The sequence below is a fragment of the Penicillium bovifimosum genome (genome assembly GCF_028826915.1).
Source record: "Penicillium bovifimosum strain IBT 22155 chromosome Unknown utg000004l_segment0_segment0, whole genome shotgun sequence".
In the NCBI taxonomy this organism is placed as follows: domain Eukaryota; kingdom Fungi; phylum Ascomycota; class Eurotiomycetes; order Eurotiales; family Aspergillaceae; genus Penicillium; species Penicillium bovifimosum.
Genome location: NW_026622713.1, coordinates 68,727 through 92,252, shown reverse-complemented (window position 1 = coordinate 92,252; position 23,526 = coordinate 68,727). Strand labels below are relative to the sequence as shown.

At 50.5% G+C, this 23,526-nt stretch overlaps 12 protein-coding genes across 12 annotated transcripts; 5 read left to right on the top strand and 7 right to left on the bottom strand.

Annotated features, from left to right (window-relative positions):
* Nucleotides 1–161: 161 nt before the first annotated feature.
* Nucleotides 162–2,078, top strand: fbx15 (F-box domain protein; the record flags this gene model as incomplete). The annotated part of the gene is made up of 2 exons (XM_056665054.1): nucleotides 162–317; nucleotides 381–2,078. 2 exons carry the CDS (start codon nucleotides 162–164, stop codon nucleotides 2,076–2,078), a joined length of 1,854 nt encoding a protein of 617 aa, XP_056522004.1.
* Nucleotides 2,079–3,055: 977 nt separating this feature from the next.
* On the bottom strand, nucleotides 3,056–4,537 carry N7515_004309 (DUF3712 domain-containing protein; the record flags this gene model as incomplete). Its single annotated transcript, XM_056665053.1, has 3 exons — nucleotides 3,056–3,741; nucleotides 3,798–4,225; nucleotides 4,275–4,537. The coding sequence occupies 3 exons, from the start codon at nucleotides 4,535–4,537 to the stop codon at nucleotides 3,056–3,058; spliced, it is 1,377 nt and encodes a 458-aa protein (XP_056522003.1).
* Nucleotides 4,538–5,131: 594 nt separating this feature from the next.
* N7515_004308 (oxygenase MpaB family protein) lies at nucleotides 5,132–6,061 on the top strand (the record flags this gene model as incomplete). Its single annotated transcript, XM_056665052.1, has 1 exon — nucleotides 5,132–6,061. The coding sequence occupies one exon, from the start codon at nucleotides 5,132–5,134 to the stop codon at nucleotides 6,059–6,061; it is 930 nt and encodes a 309-aa protein (XP_056522002.1).
* Nucleotides 6,062–6,252: 191 nt separating this feature from the next.
* Nucleotides 6,253–6,665, bottom strand: N7515_004307 (uncharacterized protein; the record flags this gene model as incomplete). Its single annotated transcript, XM_056665051.1, has 2 exons — nucleotides 6,253–6,303; nucleotides 6,354–6,665. The coding sequence occupies 2 exons, from the start codon at nucleotides 6,663–6,665 to the stop codon at nucleotides 6,253–6,255; spliced, it is 363 nt and encodes a 120-aa protein (XP_056522001.1).
* Nucleotides 6,666–7,456: 791 nt separating this feature from the next.
* N7515_004306 (uncharacterized protein) lies at nucleotides 7,457–8,042 on the bottom strand (the record flags this gene model as incomplete). Its single annotated transcript, XM_056665050.1, has 2 exons — nucleotides 7,457–7,889; nucleotides 7,942–8,042. The coding sequence occupies 2 exons, from the start codon at nucleotides 8,040–8,042 to the stop codon at nucleotides 7,457–7,459; spliced, it is 534 nt and encodes a 177-aa protein (XP_056522000.1).
* Nucleotides 8,043–9,770: 1,728 nt separating this feature from the next.
* N7515_004305 (uncharacterized protein) lies at nucleotides 9,771–10,391 on the top strand (the record flags this gene model as incomplete). The annotated part of the gene is made up of 1 exon (XM_056665049.1): nucleotides 9,771–10,391. The coding sequence occupies one exon, from the start codon at nucleotides 9,771–9,773 to the stop codon at nucleotides 10,389–10,391; it is 621 nt and encodes a 206-aa protein (XP_056521999.1).
* A 1,052-nt stretch (nucleotides 10,392–11,443) lies between these two features.
* Nucleotides 11,444–12,046, bottom strand: N7515_004304 (uncharacterized protein; the record flags this gene model as incomplete). Its single annotated transcript, XM_056665048.1, has 2 exons — nucleotides 11,444–11,875; nucleotides 11,939–12,046. 2 exons carry the CDS (start codon nucleotides 12,044–12,046, stop codon nucleotides 11,444–11,446), a joined length of 540 nt encoding a protein of 179 aa, XP_056521998.1.
* Nucleotides 12,047–12,592: 546 nt separating this feature from the next.
* Nucleotides 12,593–14,199, bottom strand: N7515_004303 (indoleamine 2,3-dioxygenase; the record flags this gene model as incomplete). The annotated part of the gene is made up of 3 exons (XM_056665047.1): nucleotides 12,593–13,741; nucleotides 13,791–14,157; nucleotides 14,186–14,199. 3 exons carry the CDS (start codon nucleotides 14,197–14,199, stop codon nucleotides 12,593–12,595), a joined length of 1,530 nt encoding a protein of 509 aa, XP_056521997.1.
* Nucleotides 14,200–15,794: 1,595 nt separating this feature from the next.
* Nucleotides 15,795–17,530, bottom strand: N7515_004302 (IscS subfamily cysteine desulfurase; the record flags this gene model as incomplete). The annotated part of the gene is made up of 2 exons (XM_056665046.1): nucleotides 15,795–16,217; nucleotides 16,433–17,530. 2 exons carry the CDS (start codon nucleotides 17,528–17,530, stop codon nucleotides 15,795–15,797), a joined length of 1,521 nt encoding a protein of 506 aa, XP_056521996.1.
* Nucleotides 17,531–17,975: 445 nt separating this feature from the next.
* Nucleotides 17,976–18,698, top strand: N7515_004301 (uncharacterized protein; the record flags this gene model as incomplete). Its single annotated transcript, XM_056665045.1, has 1 exon — nucleotides 17,976–18,698. The coding sequence occupies one exon, from the start codon at nucleotides 17,976–17,978 to the stop codon at nucleotides 18,696–18,698; it is 723 nt and encodes a 240-aa protein (XP_056521995.1).
* A 940-nt stretch (nucleotides 18,699–19,638) lies between these two features.
* Nucleotides 19,639–20,985, top strand: N7515_004300 (amphiphysin; the record flags this gene model as incomplete). The annotated part of the gene is made up of 3 exons (XM_056665044.1): nucleotides 19,639–19,822; nucleotides 19,879–20,910; nucleotides 20,963–20,985. 3 exons carry the CDS (start codon nucleotides 19,639–19,641, stop codon nucleotides 20,983–20,985), a joined length of 1,239 nt encoding a protein of 412 aa, XP_056521994.1.
* Nucleotides 20,986–21,580: 595 nt separating this feature from the next.
* preB (alpha-factor pheromone receptor STE2) lies at nucleotides 21,581–22,723 on the bottom strand (the record flags this gene model as incomplete). The annotated part of the gene is made up of 1 exon (XM_056665043.1): nucleotides 21,581–22,723. The coding sequence occupies one exon, from the start codon at nucleotides 22,721–22,723 to the stop codon at nucleotides 21,581–21,583; it is 1,143 nt and encodes a 380-aa protein (XP_056521993.1).
* Between the last annotated feature and the right edge of the window lie 803 nt (nucleotides 22,724–23,526).

Below are 23,526 nucleotides of genomic sequence, written 5' to 3'. Positions count from 1 at the left end.
CTCCACCTTCCCCATATTTAAATCCCCCTTCTTTCTTTCCTATGGGATCGATGGACTTCATTTCATTTCTGGTCTATGGCAGTCGTCCTTCTGTTTGAGCCTTCGTGACATTTGGCCTCTCCCGCGACCCACTCCATCCTCCCTTGGCTTCCTGCACAGCCATGACGACTTTGCATAATTTGGATACTCTTCCATTCGATGTATTTTATCAGATCGCAGTCTCGCTGGACGACCGTGATTATATCAACCTCAGCCGTACCAATCGCGCCCTCTATGACCTGTCACAGAGTGAACAGATTGCCCGAAAAATTGTTGAAGTAAGCCCAGACACAGCCCCAATCCCCGCAACGCTTGGATCGCGAGGTTGACCCCAGTTGCAGAATGTTTTGCTCCACAGCAAAGAAGCTCAGGCGGCCTTGGCGGCCAAGTCTGGCTTTCGTCAGGCTATCGGACGTCGGGTTGCCATACACGAGGCGGTTGCTACTGCAAATCCCTACTCGGTGGCTTGCCTAGGCTATGGGGCCGACTTTCTCTACAACCAAGGTCATCTATGCTATTGCGCCGATCATTGGATTCGTCTGCTGTACGTACATGGTGCGGAGTCCAGGGAGCGTGTCATTGACCTGCGCCATCTAATCCCCCAACTACGGGGATCTCCTGTTGGCCTGGAGGCAGCAGATCTGGTCACCCTCTTGAGCTACAGCGATGATATTCTGGTCTTCCGAGTGGCCGACACGTACACGACTGAGGGCACGTTGTTCGCGGTCAACATGGGGTGGCAGGAATCGCGCCAGGATAGAGAACGTCTACTGCTTCAGCGACAGGTCCCTGCGGATGCACCGATCTTTGTGCGCCATAGTGGATCTTATGTTTGGTACGGCACATATACAGAGCCCGCTGGATCATATGGGGTCTGGTCAATCACTGGTGTGGATCTCGAAACCAATGCATCCATTGAATTCCCGCTCGACCGAGTGGTAGTCGGTGATCTTGGCCAGACATTGTGTTTTGAGATGCACGAGGAACATCTTTACGCTGTATCGACACAAGTCGCCCCAGACGACGAGGAAGTGCACACCTCTTTCTATCATTGGTTCTGTCATGCCCCTCGTGAAGGAGGCCGTAAATGGAACGGTCGTCTCTGGCGCCGAGAGCATCAGGAAGGTCCCATCAACGAGATGTGGACCGATCTTTCGATCCGTAAGGATGAAACCACCGGCCGGCCGGTGATACTGGAATGCCGCCGTGAGTGGCGCGACGGCAAGAGCGAAAACCATCGCACATACTACATACAGCGACTTCCCACCCCGGAGGAAGCTCTGGCGCCTATTTCAGGGGGCACTGGCGTCCCATCTTGGGTTACCGATGATGATCACGGAAATGACCACCCTTACGACGAGCGGCCCGCAAAGAGACTGAGACGCCATTACCATGCCGAGTACGAGTGTGGATCTACAAAGCGGCGGGAGTTTATTGCAGCTCGCACGAAACACAGGAGTTATCATCTCGGTGCATCAACCTTTGTCGACATTGTCAATGACCCTTCCGGTGAAAACTTGCGGTCTCGAGACCGACTAAAACTCAGGACTGTGTCCCGGAAGCGCAAATGTCCCATTGACGAGGAAGGTCTCGAGGGAGCCCGCAACAGATTATTTCAACCCACACAGACGGACCAATATGGCCGCCCCGTTGAGGGATCTGAAGAACGCTTTGAGTGCCAGGGCGTACGCATGTGGCCCCCAGAAGATGCCCCGGCTGCCCTACAAGGATTGCTCTGTCCTGGTCCGCGCACTGGATCTGTGAAGAGTGTTGCAGATGAAAGGTCAATCATGTATTCGATTGACGCGCCGGGACTCCCCCCAAATTACCAAGCCCTTATCCTCATCAGTTTTGACCCTAAATTCCGACTCCCTAGCACTATACCTCTTCCCGACCCTACCTCTCCAGACTACAATCCTGGGGAGTTATTCCCACCAACGCTCAAATCACCACCTCCATATACCCCCCATTCACGCGCCTTGGTAGAAGAAGCACCGCCCTTTTACATAGATATCAAACGCGGTTATCATTTCCGGTGACTCGGAAAGGAAAGGATAGTATTTCCTGAAAGACACCAAAGGCCAAATATTATCAGCCGTCACCTGCAAGAGGCCATTAACACTTAACATGTTAGTCTAGAAGCAAAGAAAAGAAAAGAAAAAACAGATGAATCTCGAATCAGCGCACAGTAAAGATAGTATCCGAGGCTGTGCATGAATCCTTCGCAGTGCAGTAAAGACGACGAAGACTCGTCTTGGGCAGCCAGGGGTAGGGGCCTTGGGCAGCAAACTTCACCTTTCGGGGTTGATACAACAGTCAATTGGTCTTGCTCCTCGTGTTTTACATCAAGCACTTCGAAGTATGCAGGGACACAGTCCCGTATTGTATGTGTGATGCCTCCAGGTGGGTTCACGATAGGGCGGACTCATTGGAGTAGAAGTCCCGGCCTAATCACCTTCTGGACTAAGATCTACCAGCTTCCGACGACTGATGAGTTACGTGGACATGCTAAGAACGAGTACCTACAGGTTCGTTAAGCTAACGAGCCAGCATCCCAGCAATCAGTAAATTACAACCACAGTATGATGCAAATGAGATGAACCCCAGTAATATAATAAGGTATAGGTAGCTTCTAACTAGTGTATGTAGTTATTATCATCTAGGCCACATCTAGGCCAACGCAACCCCGAACCGATATAACAGGCAGTCAAGTTAAAAACATAGTAGAAGAAAAAGCAACCAGGTCTATCTTCTTCACTAAAGACAAGCCCGAAAAAAAGGGAAAAAAGAAACAATATTCAAACCCAAGCGCCATCCAAGAGGCCGTAGCCACAACCCAAAGGGGGAATCAAGTATCGTCTAGGCATCAGCGCGCGAACTTCTTGCAATCATATACATAGAACCCGGAACAAGAAGACCTCTCTAAACAAGGAAAAGAGATGAAACATAAATCGCAGAGACAAAAAGCAAAGGTGGGGGGATATGTTGTGAATGGGATTAGAGGATAGGTATCTACTCACAGCTTCACGTAGTAGTGAGCTAGCGAGTCAATGATTGAATCCCGTTTAACGGGGTGCGCATCGCGGAAGATATCGCGCGCGGCGAGACTGCCCTTGAGCTTTGAGGCGAGCTCGGAGCCAGAGGGGAGTTCGGAGCTCGAGGTTGCGCTGGAGTCGTTGTCCTTGATCTTCGTGAGGTTGCCGAGCAGGTTGCCCCCTTCTCCGCCAATGACGTCGCTGAGCTTTTTGTTGCTGTTGAGCAGGTTGTGGATGGTGTTCTTGAGCAGGTCGGCGATGGGGACGTTGGCGGTCAATGTGAGATCCTTCATCACGTTCGTGTAGTAGGGCACGAGGGTATTGTTCCATTTCACTGATCGGGTGACTGTGTCCAGGGCGAGGTTGCCGGTCTTGATCGCCGAGGCCTGCGAGGCGATGATGGGTCCAATGTTGTCGAGCATGGTGGAGATGTCGAGGATTCCGTTGACGGGGAAGACGTTCGGGCCTGGCTTGAGGGTGACATCTTTCAGGGTGACGTTTCCGATGACGATGTTGCCGCTCTTGACGTCCAGGAGGATTTCGCCGATATCGAGGGTCAGTACGGAGGGATTGGGGAGTGAGGCATTTCCGACGAGGTTAGTGCCATCCTCAAGGGGTGCAATCAGACCACTGTCGGAGATACCGAATCCCTTGAATTGGTCCAGAACTGATGATCGAGTCAGCTTGTTTCTCTAGGGTAAAATGTTTTTCTTTTACACTTACCCGGTGACATGATGTCCTTGTCCATGGTGACCTTGGACTTGATCACTCCCAGGTACGACATGGTCGTACCCCGGACTGACAGCGGGGTCTCCTTCTTAAATACGACATTGCGCACATAGCTCTCCCAGGTGGTGCCGTTGGTCAGCGGGGTTTCGACGTTGTTCACGCCCAGGGTCGTGTTGCCCCGGATAACCTTACCGTCGAGGTGGGCTTGACCCCAGTGGTCTTCGGGGCCGCCAACATCGCGCACGTAGAGATCCAAGGTGATGGGATCAATGCGCACGGGCAATGCGAGCTTCAGATCCAATGCCGACAACAAGGTCAATTCGATCTTGTCGGGTCGTGGGTTCAGCACTGAAGCATTGACCAACACCAGATCGGACTTGTTGACGACTGACTGCGAAATGGCAGGAATGATAACCAAGAACCTGGAGACACTTAGTCTGCAAACTATTTTCCCATTCGCATGTGACTTACAAGATGGGCAAGAGAATGGCCAAGAAGATAATCGTCACAAACAGGTGTAAACACCAGAATCGCTTCCAATGGCGCTGGATTTTCTCTCTCTTCTTCAGCTTTCTCTTCTGCAATGATAGACCTCCAGCCGATTCGACCTGGGCGAGTTGTTCGAGCTGGGCACTTTCATCGACGTTCTTCTGGAGCAGAGGGCCACGGTGAATACCGAGAGTGTATCGCGCTTTATCTGAGGTCAGATAAGCCGGGGTATCTGTATTGGCCATGATGACAAGGACGCGACGCTTGAAAGACACCAAGCTTAGGGGGTTCCGCGTATATGTAGTGCTTCCAGTGCAACGTCTCTTGCAACCTGCCAGGGAACGGGGGTCTCCCCCTCAGAGTGACCCTGGAAAATCATGTGGGAATATCCAGGGGCCCCAGAATTCGGAATGACTCCATAGTGTTATTCCGCTGAGGGTCGGGGGGACCCAGTGGATACAACTAAAAAGAAGACTAAGAAGAAGCGGGTTTCGCGTCGGAGCAGCATTGCTTTCTTAGGCGACGAATGACGCAGAAGGGGGAGGGATCAGCGCCACAGGAAATGGCGATCAACTAGTCAACCGCGGCTTATTCCCGAACGAGTCGAGTCAGAACAAGTTAAGACGTTCACATGGGCCGAGATGATCGACGTTCTCTTAGCACGTCCTTTATTTTTCCTTTTTTTTGAGGGGGTCATTGGTTTTGCGGGGAGAGTGAAGAGAGAAGTTTTCTGGGGTGTGAAGATCGAATCTCTTGGCTCTCTTATCATATTAATGCTCCGTACTTCGCAGTCTTTGCCCTTTTCAAATCAACTAGTCGAGACACTTGGCACTTTAACTATGTCTTCCACTTCATCTCCCGTCTCCCTGAATGAAAAGGCCGTCGAGGCCCTTCCCACTGCACATCGCCTTCCCACGGGAAATGGCTCCGATGCAACAGTCACCAATCTCACCACCGAGTCAGGCCGTCTTCATGCTCTCGAACAGCTAGAGGTCCTCCCCAAGATACTACAGGAGGGGATCCTCTTCGCAGGATCGGGAGCCACCCTGCTGCTGCAAGCTGCCATGCCGGCCATTCGTGATGCCGGTCCCAACACCGGAGGTCACAAGGAACTGGCCACCGAGCTGATCGAGGCTCTACAGGCCAACATCAGCTACCTCTCCTGTCTGGTCTTCGGCACCCGCGAGGAGCGCAAGACTCTCATTGACCTTCTGCTCAGTGGGAATCCACCCCTGCTCGGCGGCGGTCGGTCCAACCGCTTCACCGAGCACCCGGAACTGAGGCGGTGGCAGGCGGCGACGCTGTACGCGACCGCGACAGACTTCTACCAGCGGGTCTATGGCCGGGTCGACTACGCCAGTGCCGAGCGGGCTTATAGCGAGTTTGCTCTGCTCTTGAACTGCATGGGGGTGCCACCGGGCACCTGGCCTGAATCCCGTCAGGCCTTCTGGGCCTACTGGGATGACCAGGTATCCAAGTTGACGGTCTCGGAGGACGCGGCACTGTTTGCCAAGGATCTCCGTGAGAGCCATGAGATGCCCCGCTGGGTGCAGTCGTTGAAGCCTTTCCTGCGTGTTGTTACGATTGAGATGCTGCCCCCAAGTTTGCGTGAGGCGTACGAATTGAAGTCGACTGTCGCGACCCGCACCCTCTACCGCACCTGGATGGGTTTCTCGGTCGCAGTGTATCCAGCGATGCCGAATAAGTGGAGGGCGTATCCTCTGCGATTCTACCAGGACCGTCTCAAGGAGAAGTTGAATGTGGTTTGAGCTGATGTTGTAATTAATTTGTCATTCCCTGTATATACCCGATCGCTATGATATTATATCCATTTCTTTTACTTTGTATATAAGATTGAATGTTCCATTCATTTGCATTTCGTATATATACTCCTTCATGAAGCTTTGGACATAATATAAAGTAAACAATCGTGATTCGTATCAGCCCTTCCCTCAACGCCTTAAAGTGAACCCAGCACACCACCCAGGAGCTTGGAGACATCGGAAAGCAGCTGTGATGTGTTAGTCGAGTCCAAGACCAGTGAAGAGACGAGTTCCATACCGGTGTGGCATCGCCGATCAAAGTGGTTGTGTTATCCACGAAGCTCTTGGTCAACAAGGAGTGGGCGTTACCCAGAATATCGTTTAGAACGTCGATATTCTTGGGGGCGAGCAATTTGGCTGCTCCATCGAGAATAGTGTCCAGCTTGTCGAGGTTTTCCTTGGTCAACAGACCCTGCACACCATTGAGGATCTCAGGAAGATCTTCCAATAGCCCGGCGGCGGCCTCAGGGGAAGCATTTGGGCGGGCTTCGGGAGCCGCCAAAGCCAATGGGGCCAGAGCCAGAGGGAAGAGGATACGAGAGAAACGCATGATGAGAATTGTTGAAGATGAAGCAGAAAGAAGGAGCAGAGAAAGAAAGGAAAGACCCAAATGCTAGCAGTTATACGTTTTGAAGTAATCTTGGGGAACTTGACCTCTTTCACATTTCCTCTTCGTCCACTTCGATCTAGACCTAATCAGCTTTTCATCTAACTAATTTAGCCCGAGGATCGTTAGCCTGATGGGGGAGGCCGAGGAAATCCTCTGCCATGTGAGATCGTGGAAGTTGAGGGGAAGATCCCCGCAGGTTTCACCCCCAGATCTTGATTATGGTAAAGATCGTCGGTTGGAGGAGACGATCGCCCTTAGTTGAGATTAGTCTTCTTCGCTTATTTTTGCTTCTCGTTTAAGACAGTTTGAGACATGGAACCTGTCTTCATGGAATCATGGCTTCATTCTCCACCTCTCTGATACTACAGAATAACATCGGAGAATCAAGTCGGTTGAGTAGGGATCGACAACAATGACAACGTCGCTTATCGACATGCAGGTCACCTCCATCTTGCTGCATAGAGAGACATGGGGCTCTGCCACATCGTCATTTGTCTCTTCCAAGCTTCCGATATTAATTAATCTAACGGCGTATTCCCGTACTCCAGGGCCGAGCATGTGCTTAATGCTTGAGCTCCACTTCATACCGAATCCAAACATTTGAACAACTACGGAGTACACATGTTATCTGGGGTTATTGTGGAGCAACCAATTGCATTTCTCTGAATCACATCTCTCGTCAAGTCGTCTAAAACATCGCAATGGACTTTGCCACCATCACAGTCTTTAGTTCACAGAGCTAGTGCTAATCCCAGCACTCCTAATGCCCCCATCACCGACACCGTCAATCCCGTCGCCTGCGCCGCCCCACCCGTGGAAGTCGAGGTGGCAGACCCCGACCCCGACCCCTCGGTGGCGGTGGCGGTCACGATGCTCGCCGTGTTGGCCGCTGTCGGACCCGTCGTGGCTGTGTGAGCCCCGTCCGAAATCTGTGCCTTGACCACGGACATGTAGCTCTTCACGTCCGAAGGGAGCGCATTGTACCAGGCGGGGGTGGTGCCGGCTCTGAATTGACTGCCGAGCGCACTGCGTTGGTCCGGGTTGATGAGCTCCCAGATTACGGAGACGGGCACCACGGAGAGAATTTCGGGGATGAGTGATTTGGGCGGCGGGGAGATGTTGGCAAAGTTGGCGCTGGCGGTCTGGTTGGCCACTAAATGCTCCCTAGAGAGTGTCAGTCTGGGAATAGAGAGTGCTGGACTAGGATGGGATGTACAATGCGCTGGTGATTGCCGGGAGATCGATGCCATTCTGTCGACGGTGGTGGTGTTCGCCGTAAGCTGTAGCGAGCAAGAGGAACACTGCGGTGAGTTTCATTTTGTCAAGAATAGAGAAACAGACGAAAGTGAGAAGTATCTAAGATCTGTACTGGGACGGGGTTCTACGCTGTTAAAGAGTATATCAAATGCTTAGCATCTCCATTGGTCGGTCGATCTTTTAACTGCTTGGAGACAAGTGCCATTTCTGTCCAAGTCTCAGGTCACATTCAATCTTCTTGATTCTCACGAGTCTAGATCGTGTCGGTCGCCGTTGATCAACCTCGGCCTCCCCGGGATCAGCTGCTAAAGGCGGGGAAATCCTGCACGCTAGCCCTAACACCGACGATTGACTTGAGATCTCGGGGATTTTGTGATCTCCCGAGAAACGTCGAGAGATTTGCACAATAAACTCAAGACGGATCTGCTGTCGATCGATATCAGCACGGGAGACGTTGTGGTCACCTATTCATCGTATCTGATCATAGTCTATGAATCCAGGTATAACCGGCCACCGAGAGATTGATCAGGAGAAAGGGCAGGAGAGGAAGATCGTCGTTGCCATGGAGAAGTCATGTTTACTGTTGACCCGAGGCAAGAACGAATCAAATATTCCTCAAATGGCAGCAACGACTGTCAAAACTACATGTTTACACAGTCTACACTTCACATTACACCAGAACGCTAGGTGACGGTAAATTGGACGCCGAAAACGACTAGTTTTGACGCCATTTTAAGCGTCCTATTTACCAGGTTCTTAGTCATTAATCAGTCACGTGACTCATTTCTGCCCACTCTTACTATCTGTTCACTGACTGCTCAGAGAGCGCTCCCTGAAGCCGAATGGAACTTCAATCAATCAATCAATCAGCGCTCCCTGAGCACTCATGGTTGCTCAGGGATCAGCTCAACCTTCACTCAGGGTACTCATGGTAGACAATCAGGGACGTCATAATGTTTTGCCCACCCGTTCTAATATTTAAAGAGACTCTGCCCCCGTCAACCAACCCATGCAGGTGGGCTTGCTCAGGGCACCTCGTCCAAGACTTGCAAGTACATCGTCAATTTTCCAATTCCCAGGTCTCTTCTGTTTCTCAAACACTCAGTCCTTACGGTTTTCTTTCTCTTTCCTTCTTTTTTACTATTATTCTCGTTTTCTCACTATCTAGTTCCTAGTCCAATTCATGCCATGTCTGTTCTTGATACCACTGCAAATGGAAAGAAGCAGGCTCATAGTCCTGAGTATTACCGGCGACGTCGTCAACAGCTTGAAAAAGGCATTATCCAAAAACGACATGCTACTTCAACCAAGAACAACGGTAAAATTAAAAGACGATGGATCAGGTAATGACCTACCTGACTCTTTGTCCTGATATGAGACTAACCGAAACAGGCACTGTGAATATCTAGGGGAAGATCCACTCCAATTTCTTGTTGCAGCACAGAAGGGAGACGTTATGGTTTTTCTGGAGTGGATTCTTGACAACTCCAAGATCAAGAAGTTCAGCAGTTTACATGAGAACTGGAGGCAATGGTGTTAGCTCTACCGCAAATGGGCGGTCAGGTGACCCTCTGGATGGTGTAGATAGATCCCCTCTCTCTCCCCTCTCTCTTTTTCTCCTCCAGTCCCTTTTCCTGATAGATCGCGCAAAACAGTCGCTCCTACAGATTCTTGCTGCTATTACGGAGCCTCTTGATAGCTCAGTCTCTCCTAACCTTGCTCATCTTTTCTCGCCTCAACCACCAACTCAAATTTCACACAATCGCGAAACAAAACAATTAACGCAACATGGACGAGCTCCGACATAGTCTTCTCACCTACCCAGACTGGGGATTTGTCATCTATCGCACTACCTACTCCGCTGAATCAGATACTCTATTCCCAGACGCTATTCGGTTTATTGAGGGCTGTATCAAGGAAGAATTCTTCGCAGAAGCCGACCGACGTGCACCCAATGAGCCAAGCGAAATCTGGGCTAAACACCGATCGACCATCGTGCAAGATCCTGCTCAATTTGACGGGGCGTCCCTCGAGACAATTCGCGCTCATTTCGAGGCCTGGGTGGAAGCTCAAGGCCTGCGTGACTATTGGACCACATGGCGAATGTGCATGATTATCGATGAAGAATCTCTGCAGACTTTGAAAGGTGCACCAATCGAGGCCCTTGAAGATGGAACCCTAGACGACGCCGACAAAGAGCTTCGATATGTAAAGGTTCTTGAGGCATTCCCAATTGTGGATAAGTATGATACATTTCCGGGGTGGATGAAATGTTGGCCATATGTCCTTTTCGATCTCTGGTCGATGATGGGAGATGGTGACGAGATGAGGGGGTCATTTTGTCGCATTGATGATCCTCCCCTTGATGATGATGAAGATTTTCCCTTTCCAGGAGTGTACTGCGGATGATTTGATATTTTGCTTGATGAGAATATGGTGTCCATCGGAGATATGTGCCCACTTGAGCAGGTGGTGTAAAGGTTGTGGAAAAGACCAGTCGACGGGCAGTCAAATAAGAAAGAAATACTCTTCTAAAGTTTGGTTCTCTAAATGTAACAATGTGTGTTAGCAATATAGATGATGAGGCCCTCAGGGCTGCGAATATCCATGGATGATGATTTCAATTTGCATGCCCTGGTGTTCAAGGTAAATTCTTTGTTAAACGTAGCAATGTAGCGATCTCGTGGACATAGATTCTTCGGAGAAGTACACCATGCAGCACGATATCTAAGTATAGCCCTGGTTCGTTTGCTTGAAATTGGTCTTTGGCAGTCATTCCACCTGGCAAGGTTTACTTCGCAATAAATTTCCTTGTTGGAAATCGGCGGCCGGATCCCGGAATGACTTGCCCCATTGCCACCTAATCTTATCCACAGTTGTTGAAACAAGAAGGAAGAGCCAGCCCCGGATATAGAGAATTGGGACAACAAGCGAATCTATGTTAGGGTCATTGAATGAACGGCGGGACAGAGCCTGCGTGTTGAAGGGAAGAGTGGATGGTGAATTGTAAAGGTGATGAGATGGTCAATCTCTCACACAAGTTGAAAGACACCGTTGAGCCGACCAACTGGAAGTTTACAGTGTGAAAGTTACTGTAGCAACGGGAGAATGCGCCATTTCCTAGCCATCGCTCCCAGGAGTAGGCAGCAGTGCGGATATCGTCGGAGCTTTTGAAAGAACGATGATGCAAGTTGAGATCAAACAGGCCGATCAGTCTGAGCACTGAGGTGAGCGATCAGGTTGCTCAGTGAGCTGCTCAGGGCGGCGGGGTGACTAACTCACCCTGTGCTCCGGGAGCCGATCACTTCCCGAGGCGGCAGTTTTACCGTCACCTAGATTACTGTGTAAAATAAAATAAACCTCAATCATGGCGTTAATTGGATATCATATCAAACACATCGTAAAATCGTGATAGTAAAACATCAGAAGAAAAAAGCACTCGGCAAAGAAAACCCAACGGCTTAGACACCACCCTTCTTCTCCATGTCAGCCTCAGCACCACGCTGACGGACCTTGCCCTCGTCATGCATATCCCGGTACTTCTGCTCCTCGGTACGATCACCAGTAACAGCAGCACCGACCGATCCAAGAGCACCATGAGCCCGGTTCTGGATGCCCTCGCCCCAGTCCTTGAGCTGTCCTTTGGCTTCCTGCTCCTTGCCAGCGGCGTTCTGCTCGGCGCCAGTGCGACGCAGGCTCTCGTTGCCAATCAGATTGCCCAGGGACTCTTTGGCGGAGCCGACGGTCTGGTCCCAGGAGCCGGTGTCGCGCTTGGGATCGTCTTTGGCGACGGCGCCGGTGTTGGGGTCGGCGGTGATGTTGCCTAGCTTGGCGGTTGTGTGGGAGGCTTCATGTTTAACTTCGCCTTCGTCTTGCTTGACTTCGCCTTTCAGCTAGGAGGGGTTAGCATGGGAGTGTAGATAATGTTGGGTTGGTACTATCAGATCGACGCTTACCTGAGTGGAAGAGTCGCCAGTCACGGTGCCCAAGGCACGCTGAGCGAGACCGGTGGCCTGATCGAGGTACGACTGTCCAGTCGAGGCGTTGTTGTTTCCGTCAGACATGATAGCTTTTCGTATTGTAAATGGTAGATAGTTTGAGTCTTGAAGAGATGGTTGGAGAATGGAGGTTGAGAATGAAGATGTTGGTGTGAGAGTGAAAGAGGAGGAGATGCCTCCTTTTATGTGGTTACTGGTAGGCTCAGCCACTTACTTCCAGGAGTTTCTCCCATGTCCAATGTTAACCTGCCTGAGGTTGAACAGGGGTTCAGAATTGTCGCGATGCACTACGTCATTGAATGATGTCATATCACGTGGCTGGAACCAGAAATGACGCGGTTTGCCTTCGCAGGGGATTCCACCGCGTCATGTCATTGAACTAAACAAACACAGCAGAAGATGGGTTGATCAGAAGAGAAGAAGACAGTCATAGTATTCAAAGATAACTGTCCGAATAAAATCTGCTGTCAGTAGTCATAACGTTCGCTGGATATCATTACAACACCAAAAATCACCAACGGCAACACAAGTCATAACCCCCAGATGCAATGTCACGCTCAAAAAGAAATTTACGTCTGAACCAGAAACAATGCTTTTTAAACACCCAGTATGCTACCAGTGGCAGATCCCGCCCTCCGTTTCATCGGCCGTCCAGGTCCCACAGAGACCGACAACCTTGAATTGACCGTCCGGTTGCTCGCCCACTTTGCTCAGCGAAGCAAAGGTCTTGTCTGTAGGGCCGCTCCTAAGCAACCTTCGAGCCCATGAATCGATGGCCGGTTCCCCGGTTTCATCGCGAGCTTGCTTGAGAAACGGAATCAGTGCCGTGCCACCGGTACCACGGAGCTTCTTCTTGTCGGCCGGCGTAGCGGTTGCAAGGTTCGTCGCTGTCGGGCGTGATGAAGCAGGTTGAGAGGGTTGGCCAGCGCGGGACTGAAGTATGATATAGCGTGAGACCATGGTAATATGTTTGTCACGCAGAACACGCAGCATCGCGAGACACGCATCATAGGCAATGCACAAGGCCGAGTCTCCCTGTCGCGCCTGGACAAAAGACCGAATATTGGCGACAGAGTCGACCTGCTCAAGGAACCGTCGATGCGGGCCAGGCATGTATGTGCGCATCTCGTGGATGAAGCTGTTTCGTGATTTGATGCCATCTCCAGGGCTCGGCTGTTCCTGATTCGAGCGGGTTGTACCGGTGGGTCGGTGTTCCACTCCGAGAACGATATCGAAGAATTGGATGAGTGAGCTTTGCGCATTGCTGCCTCCTCCATACTGTCGGTACTCAGGACGGTGGCCGTCATCGTACAGCAGTCCGAGGGGCAATCCCGCATCGCCCATGTTTTTACTTCCGGCTAGATAGGGCCGAATCCGATTGTAAAACACATACGGGTCGCAATTGTCATACATCCTCTGCAACAATGTAGTAATTTCATCGATCGTTTCCGCTAGTCGCTGGAGGCACTCTGTGACCACCAGGCTGTCTTCGGTACGAGCCGCTGTGATTGCTCGCAGCATCAAGGGGATGGAAGGGGCACCACGTGCTTCCATGGCGACGGAAGTAAGGTAAAACCATTGCTCATCCAATGACCCGGTGAATGTTTGTAGGCACGCTAGGTTGTCCAGAGTGTCGGCTGGCTCGTCCGACAAGATTGGCCTGTAGTTCCACAGACAGACTCCAGCATATGTTGCCACGGGCGGAAGTTCGAGTCGCTCACAGACTTCGAACAAGGGGACTGTCAGTTGGGGTGGAATTCTCTTCGGACAATTAGTACTGGATATGACTGATGTAGGATGGAAACTATACCTCTTCCGGGCGATCACCACCCCAAACATAGCCATGTAGGATGAATACAAGTACCACATACGCACGACGCCACTCCGCCTCTGTCCGTAGGTTGGAGGTGGAGAGTGTGGGGAGATGGTCCACCATTAAGCGCAGACGCTTGCTCAGAATCAGCGCGTGCAGATTTGCCAGAATGGACTCCCATTTCGCGTAGTACGGATCTGGAAGTACCTGGAGTGGCAGTTCTGAAGGGAGGAAGCCACAGTCCGGGGTGATTCCGAAGTCGGCAGCATTCGGTACGGGGGCCACATGATTATAGTGAGGATGCGCTCCAACAGCAGATTTGACGTCCGCTTGGAATGCAAGGTTGTTCTTCAGGGGGGTTTTCCTCCTCGGATCTCAGTCCCGGGAATCACCGGATCAGTTTCATAGGTATAGAAACGGAAGAGAGATTTGAATGAAGTGGGCAGTTGTTAGTTAATTAGACGAAGACGGAGAAGGAGAGATGAGAATATGTTAAGAGTTTTGATTGAAAAGGAAAGAGGCAAATGGCTCTAATCTCGTAAAGATGTATTCCCGAGCCATTAATTTCACCGGGACACCAGGGTAGGATCATTTCTAAGCGATTCGGAACGGGTGCGCTGACTTCCCCAAAAAGAGAAAAAGGAAAAAATACGAAATGAAAAGAAAAGGAAGGAAAGGAGAGGATAAGGTTACGACAGTTCCGATATAGGAGACAATCAAAGTGATCTTTAGAGGACCTCGATGGGTGGGTTTAGAGGAGCAGCGAAATAAACCATGGTTAAGAAGCAGAGACCGAGTACATTTTATATGGCTACACACTTCTAGTATGGGACTGCCAAGACTGACTGGGTGCACCCTATAGACCTCACAAGTGGAGTCCCAGTTAAGCGAGACCGGACTGAGTGTCAATCAAAGGGCCTGTTTCCCCCTCCAGACACCGGCAAACAGTCAAATGAGCCATTTTCGGGTGAATTCGCTTATTTTGGCTTCAACCTTCGCTTCACTCATCTTGCTCCAGATCTTGCTCCAGATCTCCATCAATCTGGGGACGACTCCGCTTTATACTTCAACCTTGACTTGTATTCTGACATTCCTTTTGATCATTTCTTCTTCCTCTTTTTCTTCTCTTTTCTCTCCTCCAGTCACATTTATTTCACTTCTTTTGAATAGGTCAAACCCACTGTGGGCCACGGAAACTCAAAATGATTCATCAATGCCTAATGGTTAAGGCACTACTGGCTACTCACGTGATACACCCCCGGGACAACTTTCCATGAACGGTAGAACCTTGTGCCGCAGACCCGACTTTGTTATCCTGGGCAGTGGAAAATGCACAAGGAAGTATACGCAGTTTATGCATTGTTCGACTAATCCTGAATATTCTCATCCATGTCGTTCATAACTCGGACCGCAGAGGAATGGCTCGTTGGCAATAACTATTGAACCACGGCATGGTGATCATTCTTTACCTACCTCCATGGTAGTTATGCCCAAGCCATGGAATTGGACTAAAGTTGGTGAAATTGCCATGGTAGAGATACCTCCACGTCGGCCGAATTATTGTATCTCCCCCTTAGAGTGCCGGAAGATGTAACTACTTGAAGCTCAGGAGACTGGCCAGTCAGAGTGGCCGACTGGCCGTATGGACACCAAAGCACAGGACGAGGATCGGATTAAGCATCGTAAAGCCTTAACTGTACCGGTCTCATTCACCACGAAGGCTATCTTATAGGATATGAACCCCCGCGAACAGACCCTCACCTCGGCAGATAAACTGGTTTACCTTGATGTTTTGCCAGTGCAGGTCCAATCCGCAACCCATTTGGGAGGAGACGCATGAGCCCATAGGCATGGATGCCTATGCCAACAGGATTACAAGTATTATCCGAGTAGAGGGGAAAATAAAATTGCAAGGTAATTATTCTCAATCTGTACAAGTTCGATGTTGTTACATTTCAACGCCGTCCCAAAGGATATTTTTCTCGAAAACGAAAATCAAGATCAGTGCTGGCTCCATTCGATCGTGTTCAGATCAATGCCCTCCTGCACCAACTCCCAAAGCGGACTGAGCTCACGCAAGAAAGAGACACGAGCTTGCACAGCCTTGAGAACGTAGTCGATCTCCTCGTCGGAGGTGAATCGTCCAATACCGAAACGAATACTGCTGTGGGCACTCTCATCGCTGCTTCCCAGAGCGCGCAGCACATAGCTGGGCTCCAGTGAGGCAGAAGTGCAGGCACTGCCAGATGACAGCGCGATGTCCTTCAGCGCCATCAGCAGGGACTCACCCTCAATGTAGGCGAATGAGATGTTCACGCAGCCGGGGTAGTGGTGCTCGTGGTCACCGTTCAACGTGGTGTGTTCCATGGCAAGGAGGCCCTCGCTCAGGCGCTTTGACAGACGGTTAACGTGCTTGGTATCGTACTATTGCAGACAATTAGCAAAATGTTTCTAGATCGATGAGTTCAACTCCTTGATCTACCGCGGCTAGCTCATGACACGTGCAATTTGACACCGTCGGTGCAAGCTGACATTACCATGAGACATGGATCCGGGGAATATTCGACATATGTTGCTAGCAATGTACAAGCGTTGTGGGGTTGGGTGGGGAAGCGGGGGAAAGATCTCGAAATGCTTACATCCATATCCTGAGCGGCAATTCGGCACGCCTCGCCGAAGCCGACAGCAAGGTGAGGCGCTAGAGTACCACTGCGCAGACCTCTCTCCTGTCCACCACCAGTGATAAGAGGATCGAGACGAACACGCGGGCGACGACGCACGAAGCAAGCACCGATACCCTTGGGACCGTAAATCTTGTGGCTGGAGATCGACATCAAATCAATGTTCAGCTTGTTGACATCCAGCGGAATCTTTCCGACGGCTTGCGCAGCGTCGGTGTGGAAGAAGATCTTCTTGGATCGACAGAGTCGACCGATCTCCTCCAACGGCTGGATCACACCGATCTCGTTGTTGACAGCCATGATACTGACAATGCAAGTCTCCGGGCGCATAGCCGCCTCAAGGTCCGACATCCGGATCAGACCGTTGCTCTGCACTGGCAAGTAGGTGACCTCGAATCCTTCATCCTGCAAGTGGCGGCAACTGTCAAGCACACACTTGTGCTCGGTCTGGGTGGTGATGATGTGATTCTTCTTTCCTGAGCGACCGAAAAACCGCGCCACACCCTTCAAACTCATGTTGTTACTCTCCGTCGCACCACTTGTGAAAATGATCTCCTTGGGGTCGGCGCCGATCAGCTTAGCAATGTGTTCGCGAGCCTCCTCGACTCCCTTCTCCGATTCCCATCCGTAAGCGTGAGTGCGCGAGTGCGGGTTACCGTAGATACCGGTGAGGTAAGGAAGCATGGCATCGAGAACGCGGGGGTCCAGCGGAGTGGTGGCTTGCATATCGAGGTAGATGGGGCGTGTGCCCTGGTCCATGACGGTGGCCTGCTTCAGAATACCGGCCGAGGGGCTCATTGCGGCGTCGCCGGAGGTTGCCGAGCCGGGCAGGTTAACACCCTGGGGCGCAAGACCAGACTGTTTCATAAACGACTTTTGTTCCTCCTTGATGGCGGCATCGATGTTGACCTGAGCTTGGCCAACATTCGTGCCGGAGACATAAGACCGGGCACGTAGGCCGGTGGCGAGGACTCGAGGAGTCCGGGAACCATATGTAGAAAGGCGCCTGGAGAAGGCAGAAGCCTGTCTCCAAGCAGCAGGAGCAGCACTTGTCATTTTGAAGATGATTTGTGCCACAATACTTTGAGAGTGGGATGATGAAGGAAGAGTGACCCCGACTTTTTGTTATCATCTCTCTTCATGACTAAAGATCTCGGGGTATTCCACATCGGGTTAATCCGAGCTCCGAGGTGCAACGGGAGGCTTGTTGATCCTATGACCTGGGCACTGATACCTACACTTACTATGTGAACCACTAGCAAATCTAAGTCACTCCGAATCAGAAACGGAAATCTCCCTAGTTTATCTATTAATTATGGCTTCACGCTTGGAGATTGCCATTCTCAACTCATTTTGGTTGGGTTTATTCGCAGAGGAACTTACCTACACAGTATGTGAGAATCATGTGATGGCCTAATACAGTTTAGTGTCTTCTGTGAATAAACCTAAGCTTCATTTTTCATCGCATTTGTACCCTCCAAAAGCCTCAATATCATCGCTAATGCCTGCCACCCAACCAATACCAATCCCCGGGCCGAGTTTAGTGCCCCAGCCAGACGACACCCCCGCGTATACGTTTCCTCTGCCTCCTTTAGACCAGCATTTCAATACAGCAGAGGAAGGGAGAAAGGCGATAAATACATTCGCAGCCCCCCATGGCTGGGCGGTTACAAGCATCCGGTCCAAGGCAACGAAGAAAGGTGTAAAGAAGACTATCCGGTTGATTTGCGACCGCGGCCATGCAGTAAAGGCCGATAAGAATGGCCCTGGGCTGGCCAATGATGATAGCCCTGGACCTGCAAAGAAACGTCGAAAGACTACCACCCTTGCGCTTGGATGCCCCTTTAAGATGGCTCTTCGACTAGATCTTAAGACTGATCTTTGGGGCATTACCCTGGAGCACGCTACGCATAACCATCCATCCTCACATGCATCGACCCATCCTATCCATCGGGCTCTCGAGCTTACTCAAAGGAATGCAGAGGTCGATAATGCGATTCAGCAAGGCCACACAACCAGTCAGATTCTTACTGAGATACGTGAGGCCGACCCGGAGACTATCCTGGTTCCCCGCGATATCCACAACCGTCGACGAAAATTGGATCAAATGTTCCTTGATGGCTGTACACCTCTTCAAGCGCTACTACAAGAGCTCCCTAAGGATGTTGAATGGGTCCTTAGGCATAGGAGATTATCCCAAGGTGAATCTATCAATCCCCCATAGCCTATGGGGTTTCTCGTCGTTATGTTTGTTTTTTGGCAAAAATTAATTAACGTTAGCCCCTAACTACCCTTCTAAAGAAAACCACACAGTTATTCTCTAATTATTAACCCAATAGGTTCACAACAGTGGAAGGCACAATGACTAGCTCCGTATACTAACTTCTGCCCCGAACCATGGTTCGGGGCTGACATTTGAGCCCGGACTGAAATTTACTGTGAGCCTGACTCTGCCCTCAGTAAAAGCGGCGGCAGCTAAGAGAGCTCCAGTGGACCCGAGGAAATATGTTCGTACAGTGACCTGCGGCGTAACTAGAAGCTCCTGAGCATCCGTTCATCAGGTTGTTACAGTTCATTCTCTGATCGCTTCAATGTTCCTAAATTTATGATTTATAGGTAGATGCTAATACTATGATACCATCCAAGCCTCATATCGCCAAGTGACTCCCCCACACACTTAACAGGCAGGCATTATGGCGCGCCCAATGATTGCGATCTGACTGGGGCCCTTTTAGGTTAACGAACGGTTCTTGCGACTCTAGGATATGGCTGCTGTGAAATAAGAAAAACCAGAGGGTCAGCCTGTATATAAAAAGCCGAGGCTGCCTACAAATTGTAAGGAGCTGCGCAACTGGGAAGCTCGACATAGGAGTAGGTAGCGTTAATAATGGTGGTGCCTGGTTCGATCGGATGCGCCACATGATCATAAGGCAGAGTCAGTAGCGTAATTGAATGCTTAGTTATAAATCACTTAACGTCCATAAAAGCCAGTGTACAGCCACAATCGTGGACATCAGCTCCGTACGACGTTGGCCGAGTCTTATGTCATTGGAAAGGTCGGGTCCCCAAGACCGGAAAAGCACATTCGACTACCCCCGCCCTTGGCACTTTCTCTTCTTTACTCTCTCTATCTTCTCTTTCCCTTCCTATTCAACTACTGCGTCATGAGTTTCAAAGGCTTCCAGAAGAGCCTGGTGCGTGCGCCACAGCAATTTAAGGTGAAGTTCAACATCGGTGAACACTCCAAAGACCCCGTGTATACCGATGCCGAACGTCGCTTCAGTGAGCTCGAGAAAGAAACGAAGAAGCTCCATGACGAGTCCAAGAAATACTTCGCCGCCATTAATGGTGAGTTTCATCTCCCCCCCATGCGCTATGCTCCCTCAGACTGACCGCGTTCGCAGGCATGTTGAACCACCAAATCGAATTCTCCAAAGCGATCGCTGAGATCTACAAACCCATCTCCGGTCGCGCGTCCGACCCCAATTCCTACCAGGCAGAAGGAAACCAAGAGGGTATTCAGGCCTGCGAAGAATATGAAGTGATCGTCCGGGAACTGCAAGAGGCACTGGCCCCCGAGTTGGAGCTGATCAACAGCCGCATTATCAGCCCTGCCGACCAACTACTGGAGGTGATCAAGGTGATTCGGAAGGTCGCCGTCAAACGTGATCACAAGAAGCTGGACTTCGACCGCCACAACGCCTCGCTGAAGAAGTTGGAAGAAAAGAAGGACAAATCGCTCAAGGACGAAAAAGCACTGTACAAAGCCGAGAACGATGTGGAGCAGTCAACTCAGGAATTCAATTACTACAACGATCTTCTCAAGGATGAACTACCCAAGCTGTTTGCCCTCGAAGCCGAGTTCATCCGCCCGCTATTCCAGTCCTTCTACTATATGCAGCTGAACGTCTTCTACACACTTCACGAACGGATGCAGGGCATGCAAATCAGCTATTTTAATCTTCAACTCGATGTGGAAGAGGCCTTTGAAGCGAAGCGGGGCGATATCAAGGAACAAGCCGAGGCTCTGAGCATTGTACACTTCAAGACGCAAGGCGTCCGCCGCTCTGGATCCAAATTGCATCCTCCTGGCAAGGGTGCCGACCTTAAGAGTCCCCTCGGCCGTGGCCGTTCCAGCTCTACCGCCACCGACGACAACCCTCCACCACCTTATTCCTCGGCCGGTATTAGCCACAGTCCGACGGGCAGTTTCTCCTCCATCGCCAAGAGCAAGCCCGCTCCGCCTCCCCCACGGGCGAAGCCATCCCATCTCAGTAAGCAGGTCGAGACTGTCACCGCTCTCTATGACTACGAGGCCCAGGCACATGGCGACCTGGGTTTCTCTGCTGGCGATGTCATCGAGATAGTCCAGCGTACCGACAATACCAATGAATGGTGGACCGGGCGAATTGCGGGCCGGGAGGGTCAATTCCCGGGTAAGTCTATCGTCTGTTGTTGACACGTGGGCATCGCTAACATACAGAACAGCCAACTATGTGCAACTGAATTAGATTCTGTTATGATTCGCATTGTAGCTTCTTTTTTTTTCTTTTGCTTGGTGCTTGGGCTCTGGCGCAATGGTCCTCAACATAGAGCGTTTCGTCTGTAAATATTCTTGGCCCTCTCTTTTCTTCCTTTTCTGTTTGCTGTATTGTCGACTTACTTGGCTTGGGTCATCACATTTTGTTGCATTCGGTAAACCAGGTGTACTCCCCGCACATGTTTCATGTCTATCCTGACTACCTTGCCCTAAGAATACCATACTTGGCTCTCTCTGCCCTGCAAGCACCATTTGAACTCTATGCCATAATCAGCAGCCAATATGGGCAGTGATCCAACGGAGAATCAACAGAATACTACGAAATATTCATACAGTTCTGCGAATGCACGACATACTTCCGTGCCTTGTGGATTAATGCATTCACGACTTTTAGGAACTGGCATAAAGAATGGAGCTTTCTTGGCATTGAGGAGTATCAAGACAATTAAAGTGATAGTTGAATGTCCGAGGTGTGAGAGAACAAATGTACATAAAGAACTGGGTTTCTGCCATGGCCAAGATTCGGTACATGAAGAGAAAAACGTCGAGTGTCAACAATGTACCCATCATACTATTGAATTCTTCTTTTGAACCCGATCGATGCAAATATCGTGCTCAACTGAGATACCATAGAAAGCATCCGTGTCCCGCGTGGTCGGTGAGCCTTTACTCGTAGTGTGATCCGGATAGCACAAAGTCTGGGCAGCAGTTATGCTCGAGAGACTCGTTGGGCTATCCTTGGTGGAAATCAGCGTACTCTCCGCACCGCCAGCAAGGGCCTTCCACAGGTTGCGTCGGTAGTCACTCTGGCTTCCGGACCGGCGCGAGTTCTCGATGGCAGCGCCAGCCCAGATTGATGACAGTGGTAGCGAGATGACGACCAGGGTTATCACGTTGGAAGGCAGCTCGGGCACAACGACATAGTATTGGATGATGGACATGATGGCTGGGACAATCATCGTCTGGCAGCCCATGACGAAGATGACCTTCATTGGACCGAAATTGCGCACGCCAAGTCGGTGGCGCTGTTGGATGGCGAATCCGAGCTTGGTGACGAAGGTCACACAGAAGAAGCAGATGCTAATGGTAAGGCAGATGTTGGTAGCGCTTTCTACCCACCATAGATCACCCACAAAGCTCAATGACATAATGGCCTCGCAGTTCAGCACCATCCATGCACAACGAAATCCGATCGGCACCAGAGCGACCAGGATGGATAGTCCCAGGATAGGACGTCGGTATCGACGACGTAGTGTAGAACAAACCACATGGACTTGAATAACAAGCGAGGCTTCAATGCAGACGACGACGAGCGTAGTGAAGATGACTGCCACGATTGAAATGGCGTATGCGCTCCACGGCACGGTTGAGAAGTCGCCGGAGACAAATGGATATACCTTTTCGAATTCCGTAGAGAAATGAATGACTTGGAACAGCAGACGCACGCTGTTGAGGAACAATGCTACGGCGTTCAGGATGAAAACGGCTGAACGGCGCTTGTCGGAATGGGTCAGCAGCACAAGAATCACCAGCAAGGTAAGCGAAGCTCCGAACTGGCAGCCGTAATTGATGCATGCGTGCACGTTGTAGGTCACAAAGGAATCCAGGGCTTCGAGTGGCACATCGAAAGCACTGCCATCCGGGTATCGGAAGGTGACGTTCTGGTTGAACGGATCGAGCAATTGAGTTGGAGATTGGTTGGATGCCATCGCAAAATCTGGACTTGTATGAAATTGAAGGCCCGGTCACATTGATAGTACGATCTAGTCGAGAGTGTGCATGGCAGGGATCGAGGTCTGCTCTTAAGGAGGTTCAAAGTCTCGTTAAAAATATATGTATGGGTAGTCAACAGCCACGAGGAAAATGAGGAGAATCAGGGTGAATGCTCAACTTCATAGAAGCCGAGACAGACAATGCGAGAGCAAATTGAGAAGAGTAACCTCCAAAGGGATCCTCATAATCCGAATCATTATACGGGCCTGCATTGTCAGTATGGGGGAGAGAACAATATTAAGGAGAATGGGAAGAACAATATTAAGGGTGAGACAAAGAAGTGTCGATATCAGAATGGTGAGAATGGGCCCGAATGGGTCTAGGCAACGAGTCTGTAATCATGGCTGCATGAATCGCCGGATTATGCATTGATTCTGTGGCTTTCACTGCCGAATCACTGGTTGGTGACATGTCGAGTTGGTAGGCTAAATGGTAGTTTTCTTTGTCTGACTTGAAGCCAAGATGTCAAGGGTCAGGACATTGGATCCCAAAGATGTGACCTCTCGAGACTTGGGTGATCATGATTCTTCATCCTTGGTCGAATAAGCTTGATGATTCATGTCTAATAATAATTAGACATTGGGATGGGATGGGAATATGTGAAGTGTTTGGCTGTTGAGGGTCGTCGAGATGACTCTGAGAAAAGGACCGACTTTCTTCCGGGCCTCCAAGTATAGAACTCTTCTACTCTCTGAATACTCTCCGTCGCATATGGGTAAATGAAAATAAATGAAAACAA